Source organism: Rhineura floridana, chromosome 1, assembly GCF_030035675.1.
Source record: "Rhineura floridana isolate rRhiFlo1 chromosome 1, rRhiFlo1.hap2, whole genome shotgun sequence".
NCBI lineage: Eukaryota > Metazoa > Chordata > Lepidosauria > Squamata > Rhineuridae > Rhineura > Rhineura floridana.
Genome location: NC_084480.1, coordinates 120,333,534 through 120,346,148, shown reverse-complemented (window position 1 = coordinate 120,346,148; position 12,615 = coordinate 120,333,534). Strand labels below are relative to the sequence as shown.

Genomic DNA, 12,615 nt, shown 5'->3' with positions numbered 1-12,615 from the left:
TTTTAAAGTATTAGTTTTCTGCCAAATAAAAGCAGTGACACCTAAGTAAGCCCTGTCTAACTGCTTTTTTAAAAAAAGGACTGGAGGGGGGAGAGAAAGATTTACAACACAATCCTTTTCTAAGTTCACTCAAAATTCCCATTGATTTACAGCACAATCCTAACCATGTCTACTCAAAAGTAAGTCCTACTGAATTCAATGGATTTAACTTCCAGGTATGAGCATTGGAGCTTTACTCCCAGAAAATCTTCGTATTGGGAAGGTTTTCAAAACAGTTTATGAATAAGACAAATAAACTGTCCTCTTCAACAGTCCAGTAAAATTTAAACTTGTTTGACTCCTTAATTAGAAAAGTATAACACTGCAGCATGTACATTTAAAATTTCTGTTCAAAAATTATTTGAAAGATAAAATGTATAAGCCAGTTTTGCAAATAATTAAAAAAAAACCTGCATGTACACTTTTATTATAACTAAAATTGTTTAGTGTGTATGCCTACCAAGATCCTGCTGTGATCTTCTGTTGTAGTGCAATCCTATACATGTTTACTCAGAAGCAAGTCCCAATCCTGTACAGAGAAAGTAATCTTTATGTTGCTGAAAGCTATATACAGTATTTACTGAATTCCTGATGTGAGACAAGCAGGAAAAGCAAACTGTTTTCAGAATTGAAATGGGGTTTACCTATTGCCTGGGGGTCAATAAATCTTGTCAATCACAACCCTGACTTCACTTATTGGCTAAAAACCTTAAAGGGCGGGAATTAGAGCAGCCGGTGCTAACAGAAGTTGTTGCGGTGTGTGTGACGTTTTGGTTTATATCTTTTGAACCAGACCAGCTCAAAACTTATTTTTTAAAAAATGCAAGGTAACCATTCACCAATGGTTTTGTTCTTTGTAATCCAATGATTACTAGGGCTGCCATGTGTCCTAAATTACAGAAGTCAGTCATGTATTTAAAGGATAGTCTATTTGATGGAGTTCTCTGTTTGAAAGTCTGTGATGTCCCAGCTGAATTTAAAGATAAACAAAATTCTGGATTATGGGGTTGTACAGCTGATGGAGATGAGGGAAAGGGAGGAATCTCACTGGATCTTGCAAGAGAGCTGTGGGCTGCCCTATGGCCTTTAAAAGGCCTGGCCTGGAACCATCCTGGCCTCCTTGAATCCCCTCCCTTGCGGACTTCATCCAACCCACCGACCATCGGGATAGAAGTTCCCACTGAGGCATAAAGATGGCTGGTTAACAGGACCAGAAAGGATTTCTCTCTCTCCCAAATGGGAGGTTTTTTGTCCTTCTCTCAGTGAATAGCAAAAAGTTGTTAGGCACTATACTTTGTCACAGCTTTTGTAATGGTGGAAATGTATGGCTAAGCTTGTCGGGGGAGGGGGAGAGGATTTGAAGCCACACAGTTCTGGTTGCCAGTGAGACTCCAATGCCTGGCATACACCACACTGTGTCTATTTTACTCTGACCAACTCCCAGGTGCTCCTCAGCAGTCGTACTCAAACGGTTGTCGAGCAACAGGTGTATTGTTTGAGGGGGTGTTGAGTCTGTCTCCAGTGCCATGCCAACCCCACATACCTCCTGTAATCAACACAGTTGTGGCCTGTTTCATCCCACACCCAGCTTCAGGTCTGTTAATTCCATTACTTTGCCCAGTAATATTTATTTATTGCATTTATATACCACCTCATAGCTGAAGCTCTATGGGCGGTTTACAACAATTAAAAACATTAAAACAAGTATACAAATTAAACCATACCAAATTAAAACCCATAAAAACCGATAGATGCACGTAACCCTCACAACTAAAAGAGCAGGGGCCTTGAAGTTGCCCGTCAACAGTTAGCACTTGGGCAGAAGACTGAGCAGAAAAAAGAGGTCACCTGGTCAGATTTCCCCACAATGGTAAGATGTATTGCATTCTATTTAAATTATAGTAATTCTTCCTGAATTTGCATCTATACATATAAATTAGGATATATACTTATACATATAATATAAATCTATGCCCTTTCTTTTTTTTTGTTTGGTGATGCTTAAGTGGCTGGCTACTGTAGTGATTCCTCAGGCAGGAATCTGATATCCCAAGTCTCTTTTTGTAGAGAGTGTTAATTGTTGTTTAGGAATTTCCTGGTTATATGGCAAGCCTAGAGAATGTCAGCATTGTATATTCTATGCAGTAGGATTTCTGCGTTAGATTTGCTTAAGGGTGTTTGGAGCAACATGCTTATGTTTTTAAAATGAGAGCAGCAGGGGAGGAAGGGAGCTAACTAGATCAATCCCATAGTACAGGGAGATACTTTTAACTCCCCATATCATGAAATGGAAATGGACTGCCTTCAAGTCAATCCCAACTTATGGTGACCCTACGAATAGGGTTTTCATGGTAAGAGGTATTCAGAGGGGGTTTACCATTGCCTCCCTCTGAGGCTGAGAGGCAGTGGCTGGCCCAAGGTCACCGAATGAGCTTCACGGCTGTGTGGGGATTCGAACCCGGGTCTCCCAGGTCATAGTCCAGCACCTTAACCACTACATCACACCAATAAAAACCATTCTGCAAAGCTGCTATTTGTCCTGAAAGCGAAGCTGATATTCAGGGATGGGGAACCTCAGGCCCAGGGCCTGAATGCTTAGGACTCTCCTCAGCCCATGCCTCCTTTCTAGCCACACCTCCTATCCTCAGGCCACACTCCTATCCAACACTGCTTCACACCCTCTCGGAGTGTTTTTGCCTGTCTGTAATGTGGCCTTACACTCTGAGAATGCCTCTTGCTTGCCTGGATGGAAGAAAGAGAAGGATGTGTATATATATATCCTTTATTCTCTTTATAAGTGTGCACCAAAATTATTCTCTGTGTTGTTGCCATATTCTTGTGGGGAATCCTCATGGAGGGGAATAATACTTGGGGGAGTGATTCTTAGGGTGAAATAGGTCAAGAGGGCAAAGTTAAGCACCCCCCTCCAATAGCTCCTCTGCTTAAGGTGGAAGCATCCTGGGGCTGCTTTTTAGAGAGAAAAGGTCAGGGCTAGGGCCTGCCAGCCTAAGACATTTGAGGTGAAGGACAAAATGGCACTCCCTCCCACCCTATGTACAGAAAATAGCCAGACGGGCAGCAGAATCTTATTTCAACACTGGTGATGCTGGTACAGCATCCTCCACCACACCTGAGGGTAGCAGGTTGGCTTAGAGCAGTGGTTCTCAAACTTCTTTGGTTTGCGGCGCATTGTAAAACATATAAAATTTTTCTGGCGCACTTCGTGTACAAAATTAAAAATATATTAATATATTTTAAACTATGAATAAAAATAACTATCGAAAATTATTACTTACCCTATACAAATGGGTTTCTTCTCATTTTTAAAGTATACTTTCATAATATTTGAGGCACACCTAGCCACCTCTTAGGGCGTTTGAGAATCACTGGCTTAGAGGGTGGAGAGCAGGCTGTGTGGCACACAGATTGGTCCTCCCAACACTTCACTGCTACAAGTCCTTGCCCCTCAGCATCTATTGCCTGAGATGGCCGCTTCACTCCGCCTAATGGTAGTGCCAGCCCTGGTCAGGCTTTCATCACTTTCATTTGTGTAAATGACACAGTCTTCCCTTCAACGGAAAGCTGCCACTGTCCTGTCTGCATCTTGATATGTCTCCCAGCAGAATATCTGCAGTATAAATCTGGTGTTGATTATATGAAGGCCAGGTCCAGTGAAGTTAGTCCATGAGATAAATGTAGTATAATTTGCCCAGCGCTATTAACTCTTTATTTTGGGGTAAATGCATGTGTGTGTATCCAGAGCAACAGTTCTTTAAAGAGAGAGACTGCCATAAAATAAGTGAGAAGACACTTCACATGGTGCTAACCCTCTCCCTCCTCTTGTAAATTCACTGCAAGTGGAATGCAATACTACATGCCAGACAGAAGGAAGCTGCTGAGGACAGAAAGCCCTATTTTTCCTAATTGGCAGAAGTTACCTTGACATTAGAAGTGTATATGTGTAATGAACCAACCTGTGGTTTTAAAATGGGCCAAAACCTTTTTTTGTGCCCTTTAATTCTAAACAGACGATAACAGCTGACAGGGGAGTGGCTGTTAAGTGTTCCATTTGCTGCATATTCCCTTCCCAGTAGGGGTGGGCAAAGCTTCGATTTAGTTGACATTTGACGTGGAATCTATCAAATTTGCATTTTCAAAAACAATATGAGAACCAAAACACAGCTATCCTTCCAAAGTCTCACTTATTCAAATTTTGCAGTGCACCAACCAATGTTTCATGCATGTTAGAGGAAACTGTGCATAAAAATGAATATATGAATTAAAATAACATACAAAAATTCATTATATGATAAGAAATTGCTTGCAAAAATGTGTACATTAGTCAAAACTGCCTACAAAAATGTGTTTGTTTGGAGAAATTCACACTAAAAGGCTGGAGATTTTCATGAGGATTTTTCTCTTTTTTTGCTGCAGAAATGTAAAGAACTGAATTTAAGATTGGAAAAATGAAACTGAGAGAACCAAAACAAACAGGACTTTCCATCCCTACTCCCCACAGAGGCATTTCTGGCACCTTCATTATATAATTTTCTTCATATGCTGAAGACACACCTCTTTACCGTGGCCTTTGACACCTGAGTTATATATTTTTCAAGACCCACCCTATTCCTTTGACATTGGCCCTGTTCACATGTTACATTCAATGAGTGTACAGTCTCCGTTATATACACATATGCTGCCAGGAAAAGAAAAGGGCTTCAATGACACTTATTAAATGCGCCATTGAAGCAAGTCCCTTTTACTGGCAACAAGGCAAGGCATGCTGAGTCTGTTATACTTCCTGAAACTATTTCCTGTCAAGGGGTGCATTCAATAGAAAGAGTGTTGGCAGAAGCAGGAATGTAGTTTTACTCTTTTCATTTTTCCTGCAGATTCTTAAGTTTTTAAAATAAAAACTCCAACTTTTTAACAGAAAATACCAGCCTAACTATCATAATTATAACTATTAAAATATTGCATTTGTCATTGCCTGTTATTAGGGTATGTATGGTTTTTGATGTAGGCTTTCATGGAACAATCCTATATGTGTCTATACAGTACTATAGAGATCAGTAAGACTTACTCATAGATAAATCTGTGAAAGTGCAGACCTAAGTATATTGAATATTTATATATGAAAATATTTTGAGGAGGGGGCTGCAACAAAAACAAGCTGCTTAAAAGAGTATGGACTGAAACTATTCTTCCAACATGGTACACCTGATTCATTCTTGAGGACATCGTGCGTTTTAATACACAAAACTATACTCAAAGTATAAATGTGGGGAAATTATTTATCAATTGGGTGTTCCAGCCTGCTGCTCACATACTCTGTTGCCAGGCCCGGCCTCCAAGAGGTCTTCTGTATCTTTATCTTTAACTGTATCTTTAAAAGTTGTGCAGGGGGAAGGGAGAATTCCACCTTGTGGTTTTTCCCATTATAGTTTTGCAAGAACACCTGCACTTAGCTGACTTTCTCTTCTCCTAAAGTTACAGGATCAGTCCCAGGCCCTGAGCCTGGCAACCCTACTGCCAGCACACCGAAGCACTGAACTCAATGGGACTTAATTCTGAGTAGACTTTTTAAAAAATTGCAGTGAGTCCTTCAAAGCTCCCCCCAGCGGCGTTACTAGTGGGAGTGCGGGGGGGTGCGGACCTCCGGCGCGCGCCCTCCCAGGTGCATGGACGGGTGGCTGGCCTTGCGCGTGTGTGCACACGCGCACTCACCACGCTCCAGGCTGACGGTGGAAGGCCCGTCCCGGCTTCACCACCGGCGAGCGGGCGCCTGCTTTTGGTCTCGCCCGCCCGCCTCCGAGGAGGAGTTGGCTGCTCTGACACTGACCCGGAGCGCTTCTCGGCTCCTTTGCCAGGCAACGGCGCGGCACGGGGCAGCTCTGGGTGTCACCCGGGTGCAGTCTGCACCCTCTGCACCCTGGTAGTGATGCCCCTGGATCCCCCCCCCCATTTTTTGCCTCTTTCCTTCCCTCAAGCTCATTCATTGCTTCAGGCTGGTCTCTTTTCTCCCTTTCTTGCCCTTGCCTCCATTTTAGCCTTATTCCTCTTTCCCGCTCCATGGCTCCAGCAACTGACGTTTCCTTGAGCTCATTTCTGATTGGCAGCAGCAGCTACTGCTGCTGCTAGAACAAGGCCTCAGGCTGTCCACGGGGAGAAAAACTAATTGCTCACGATCAGCTCCACGTGGACAGCATGCAGGGAGAATCAACATGTGAACAAAATACGTCTTTTTTCAGGGTACCGGTACACGTGGTGATTTCATGTAGACTCTTTCTCAAGAGCAGCTGAACCCAGGTACAGGGGGCTTCTACCTGGGTACAGAGTAACATGTGAATACCCCCTGTAATTTGTTTTTAACTGTTTTAATCTGCCCTGGGACCTTAAGGTGAAGGTTGAGTAAGAAATCACATTAATAGCAATATCATTCATTATGGTTACAATTGAGGTGGGCCATCCTGTTTGTTCTTCATCTGAGTGATAACATTTTGGGCTTCATAAACTTGTTATGGTTTCAGTTTCAAGTCACTTAGGAATGGATGAACTGCTGATGAGCAGTGATTGAAACACAGTCATGTGCCTAATGCTAAATCCACAGTCTCACCTGGAATCCGAAGCCTAAACCTAAAGCAGGCCTATGGAGCCTACGATATACACAGGGCTGGTTCCAAAGGGCGGCCAGGTAGGGCACTGGCCGAGGGCCCCTGGGGCTACAGGGGGCCCCCTTCCATGATTTGCAGCAGGATCGCTGCCGTAGATTGCATGGCAAGAGCTTTGGGGCTCCACCATTCCCTTGCTTAACCTACCTTGTTCTGCGGTTGCACACGCAGCGCTGAGGTTTCCCTAAGGGGATGAAGCCTCTGCTGCCATCTTGGCTGATGGCATGCATGCGTGTTGTGCGCGTGCATCCCTGCCATGAGCCAAGATGGTGGCAGAGGCTTCAGCCCCTTAGGGAAGCCTTGACCACCATCTATGTTTAGGGCAGTGCTGTGTGTGCAGCCGCAGAACAGCTGAGAAAGGTAGGTTAAGCAAGGGAATGGCGGGGCATGCAATCCACGGCAGTGATCCTGCCATGGGCCCCAGCATGTCTAGGGCTGGCCCTGGTACAGTACCTATCCCTGGCAAATGATTTGCAGCATATGAAATCCTTCTGTCTAGATTCTCCCTCTCTATAGGCCCACCTGGAACTGAAATAACAAACCAAAGCCTGTACATTGGAATGATCTGTACATTGGAATATTAATACTTAAATTAGTCCCATTATGAAGCAGGGAGGAGTTGAATTTGAACTCTTGCCAATGCATGTGGGCTAATGCAAACATTCGTAGGGTAAGATGAACATTTCACTTTAGCAATAATTTAGCTTTATAATGGGACTGTCTTTGTAATTAGAGACCAGGGTGTGGTGGCTCCTCTGGGTTAAACTATCTGAGCTTCAGCTCTTGACCACACCTAACAAACATATTGTTCCCCCACAATTTGCTGGAAGTAGAATTCTCTCAGCATGTCAAGCCTAAGATATCATTTTTAAGAGGGTGAACACCACCAACAAAAAAGCCCACTGAAAGCCTCATACTGGGGTCATATATCTTACACCAGTTGGCACCAATGGGTGAAGTGGCAAATAGCAATATCAGAGGAAGGATTTTTCTGTTAGGACCAGAGCAGTGGAGGAAAGTACAATTCTCCTTCATATCCTCAGCTCATGCTATTCACATTTTTTAGAACCTGTGTTTAATATAGGGATGGAGAACCAATGATACTCCAGATGTTGCTGGAGGAAGCTCTCAGTTGGTTATACTAGCTGCGACTGATGGGAGTTGTAGTCCAGCAACATTTGTAAGGCCACAGGTTCCCCAACTCCTGATTTAATGTCCTATCTAGTTTGGCCCTTGGTGACTTAGCAGCCCAAATGTAAATGGTATAAATCTTAGTCCTGTGCAGACAACTTACATTGTGTATGTGGTGGTGTCAGGGCTGATGGGAGTTCAGCAATATCTGGAGAGCCACATTTCTGAATTCCATCCCTGAGGTAGAGGTTGGGGATGCCAAGGGAGTGGGTCCAGCAGATAAAATTTGTTCTTCCCCCTTCTTACAACATCTGAATAGAACTTTTAAAACAGGACTTTGAGACTTGCAATATAAGAAGGAAATGAAACCTGACACATTTGTAAATTCCAAGGTGTCCAGAGGGTTTATAAAGAAAGAGTCAGACAAGAAAAATTAAATAAATAAGATGCATTATTTGTACAAAAAATTATATAATCAAGTTTTCTTAAGGGGAGGGAAGCCGCCTCCTGTAATATTTGTCAACCCTAATAAACTTACACTGATGCTCTCAAGTTGCAATTCATCAGACAAACATTTGAAATTACATTCATAGGCTGCAAGCCTTTGCACAGTTACAAACATGTAAGTTTCAGTGGGACTTAACACAGGTGCTCTGTGCAGAGGATCATGGTCATGGTGTGCAAAGGGGGCAGTGTGGTCTAGTCAGCTCTTGAGTGCAACCCAATACCATGAAAATCAGCAGTATTATAATTAATTCCAGTAGAAATTGGTTGCACTGCTTTGTTCCAATCCAAAGAGCCCTTGTGGGTGTGCCCTGGAGCTTCAGATAAGTGAAGGGGGCAACAAACAGATGCATGCATGGAGCTTCACTCTGCACTGAACTGAATGGAGAAGCCTGCTTGCCCGAGAGCCCCATGCATGCACCCAAGCACACAGATGCTATTGGATCAGGGCTTTAGCTCTGACATCACTTAAACAGAGTTGTTACACAGTGAATATCAAAGAGGTGAACATCCAAATGCATTTAGCACCTGAAGGATGATTCTTTGTTGAATGTCTTGTTAATTATTGCTCTAGGAAAACAGCCACCATGTCATTGTAAGTCATTATTTTGAGTCATTATTTGACATTATTTTGTTCTATTTATAACTCCCTGTTTGGCAGTTTAAAAGTCTCCCACCCCATATTGCAAGTTATACACTGAAACGTAGTCAAGATTAAACAGAAGTGCTGTAAAAATGGGAGGGGGGAATACATTATCACTGATATTACAAAAAAAAATACATTGCAGAGGGATAACAGACAAAATCCTCCCCCTAAATAGTTTTATCTGGACAACATAATGTACAATTAATCATATTGCACTTTTTACAAGAAATTCTAATAAATATACACAAAAAGATACATTTACATACACGGACATTTGTTTTCTTTTTTTAAATAAATGTTGCATTGATCCATAGCAACATAATAGCTCACAGACCCATCTGAAGAGAGAGTGTATTTCCTGCCAGAGAGATTTGGAAGACCCAAAACGGGAGGCAATTTAATCCAACGGACCTGACGCTGACCTCACCAGAGAACGTCCAGACTTTGTTTTAGAATTGGCAGGTAATAAAAGCTACAACCTGTCAATGCTACCTTCAGCACTTGAGCTGCATTTTATGACTGCAGCACAAGCTCTGGACCCCACTAGAGACACCTGAGGCAGAGCTAAGCCTTTTTATACACCTGGTGCTAAACCAAAGAACTGGAGCCACACAGAGACAAATTTTGCAACCCAGGCCTCCCATGCTCCCCTGGCTTACTTGAGGGCTTCTTTCTGAATCTCATTTATTTTCCTTGGCTTGAAGAAGCTCGGCATTTTGTGGCACTAAGGCCCAGAAGTATAAATCCACTAGACACCTATAGGGATGTTGGATAATTCTGATGAAAATGGAAAAAGAAGTGGAAATTACTGCAGTTTGTGTGTTTGTCTGTGGTCAGGAACGGAAATCAGTGCAGCGATTATTATCTGTACTTGTTCACATTCTTTTTAAGTCTACAAATTACACATAGTGAATGATTTTTCCCCATTGTTTTGACGTTTCCTTTATATTGAAATGAATCTAAGTTTCATTAAATAGTGGACAGAGAAATGACTAACATAGTACTTGGTGGAAACCAAACTGCAATGGAACAGAAACAGCACTGACTGTGATAAATGCAGGTCAGAATGGAAATCGCTACCTCCCTAGACACCTAAAATCTTACCTAAGAGCAATCCTTTGTATGGCAGTGCTGTGTAAGGGTCCCAGCAGTGGTATAAGAAGAAACTTGCTCTTTTGCTCCACTTTTGGGCCTGGCATACTGGCTTCACAATGCAGACTGAGCCCCTTCCTTCTCTCTCTCTCTCTCTCTCTGTTTGCAGCATGGAAGTATTGCTCATGCAACCCACATGGCCCAACCCATATTTGATAACCTGTGGAAAGCAAATTGCTGAACACCAACTGAGCCATTCATATGGCAAGCGTGGATCTGAATAGTCACCACAAGGTAGTTGCAAAAGCCTGTTGAATCCACACTTCCAGTTCTCAGAATGTGCTTGAGATGTGCACAGAGTTCATTCCAAGTATATCCAAGTTCATTTCACAGAAGCTGGTGTGGGACTCAGGGACCAATTAGACAGATAGTCCTTTATTTATTTAATATATACCCTGCCCTTCCTCCCAAAGAAGTTCTTTTTGCTTGTGATTGAGAAATTCTGATTGTGTGCCATTTCTGGGCTAGGGGTTGGGTGAGGATGGATAGGTTGCACAAATCTTATGTCTCATTTAAGAGTTATATGCTTTTCACTTCTTCTTCTTCTGTACACTTTATTCTCTACTGGTAGGTACAGACTTTGTCCCACACTGTTCCCATTATTACCAACCACTTTTTCTTTATTTTTTTTACACTCAATATGCACCATTGTATCTATGCACCTGCCCATCCTAGATACCATATAATCATTAAGTTTTAATTATGTTCCAATTTAATTTCTGCTAGCAACATCTAATGCTAATGGTATTTCAGGATTCTTGAATCTTGTGATCCACTCTTCAGGTCTTCCTCCATTTTCGCCCAATCAAAAATTTATCAAGTGTATTATTAGTACATGAATATCATTGCACATATTAAGTATTAAGGTTTTTTTTTAAATCACAATCCTATATATGCGAGGAGGAGTACCAGGACAGTGAGGAACAAAAGTCAGCTGAAATGTGCCAAGAGTGCTAGCGTTTGGTGTACCCTTTTTGATTAGGGTAAAAGGATACATCCTTTGAATTGCTCCCAACATCTGTTCAAGTTACGTCACTTAACAACTCCTTTCCAACTCCTTTCCAACTCCTTTCCAACTCCTTGACAACTCCTTTCCCTCCCCCTCAATTCCTTCTTTTGTGCAAGTGAGTATGTCAAGTTCCACTCTGATTCACATACTAGTATACTCGCATGGCATTTGTAGAGTCCAGTTGCTCAGGTTTGCTTCACCGTGTTCCTTCTGTCCAGTAAAACCAACCTTGAAGTCTTTGAAGGAGTTCCATTCCTCTTTCATTCATACACTCTTTCTTTTGGTCTCCACCCCCATTATGAACTGTGACTCATTGCATTTCTGTCTCCCAACCTCATTAGAAGAGAAACCTTGTCAAAACCTTTAGAAAGACGACTCAGTTAAAAAGGGATTTCTTAACAAAGAGAAGAAAGAAGAGGAAAAATAAATAAATAAAATGGAAGATAAGGCAATTCCATTCCAATTTTCCTTTTTCTGAAGAAGCTCTTCTCAGTAACAAAGCAGAGCAAGGGTGGAGGTGCCAAAGTCATCTGGTTGTTTGTTTGCTGTCACCTTTATGCTTTCCCACACGTCCCACAGCAGCGTGATTTGAACTGTGAGAGTTGGCAGAGCTTCAACTGCTTCACCTTCTCACAGTACCTGGTGGTATCTCTGCACTCGACTAGAGGAAAGGGAAAGAGAATAATTACTTTTTAAAAAAGAAGAAAAAGGAGCGGGGAAAGGGAAGAATGTATTATCTTGAATCTAAGGGTGGGATCTGTTGTTTGGTGCCACTTCAAAAGCATTCTGTAGACCAACAGGCAGTATTGATTTGAACTTGTTCTTTGTCCACTATCCACTGCTTTTACTGGTCCACTTTTCCCCTCTCCAAAAATATTGATATCAATATTTTGAAAGGAAATGTCCATAAATGAAAGTATAAATATTTGTGAAAGAAAATATTTTTCTTTCAAAAATACTGATATGTTCTTTCATTTAAAAAAAAATATTGATAAAGGAAAGGAAAGGAAAGCGGCTTTGCCACCTCCTCCTCCTCCACTGTGACAGACTAGTCAGTTTTCATGTTAGCACAGACTAGCTGTTTTTCTTTTGGAAAGGAAAAAGCAGCTTTTCGTGCCCCCCCATCTCCTCCTCAGTAAGCCCTGAATCCTTAACATGGTCAAGTCTTGGTTTGCTTCCTGCTGCTTTGAGCTTGAATTATTCTAGTGGAGTGTGCGGCAGAGAGAGAGAGAAATCTGTACTGCTGTGCTGTGAGCACAATCAATAAAATAATAATTTTTGAGGTAATATTCAAAAGGAAAAAAATTCAGTGTCAGGGAAAGCCACTGAAGTTTGGAGCAAACAGGATCGCTCTGCAAAGATGGAGAATATGTGGACCACTGAAAAATCTGGTGCTAAATCTGAATTCTGAATTCACCCATCCTTACTTGAATCTCATATGTTAACTAGTTTTAGAGCTGCCA

At 42.1% G+C, this 12,615-nt stretch overlaps 1 protein-coding gene across 10 annotated transcripts in view; it reads right to left on the bottom strand.

The window, feature by feature from the left end:
• Window positions 1–8,244: 8,244 nt before the first annotated feature.
• The window catches only part of ADAMTSL1 (ADAMTS like 1), an 815,531-nt gene continuing 811,160 nt past the window's right edge, over window positions 8,245–12,615 (bottom strand). For all 10 annotated transcript variants that reach the window (XM_061630623.1, XM_061630637.1, XM_061630631.1 and 7 more), the window contains one exon: window positions 8,245–11,813. In XM_061630623.1, the coding sequence (XP_061486607.1) occupies window positions 11,707–11,813 (107 nt within the window). In that variant the 3' untranslated portion in view covers window positions 8,245–11,706. The remainder of the gene's footprint in view (window positions 11,814–12,615) is intronic.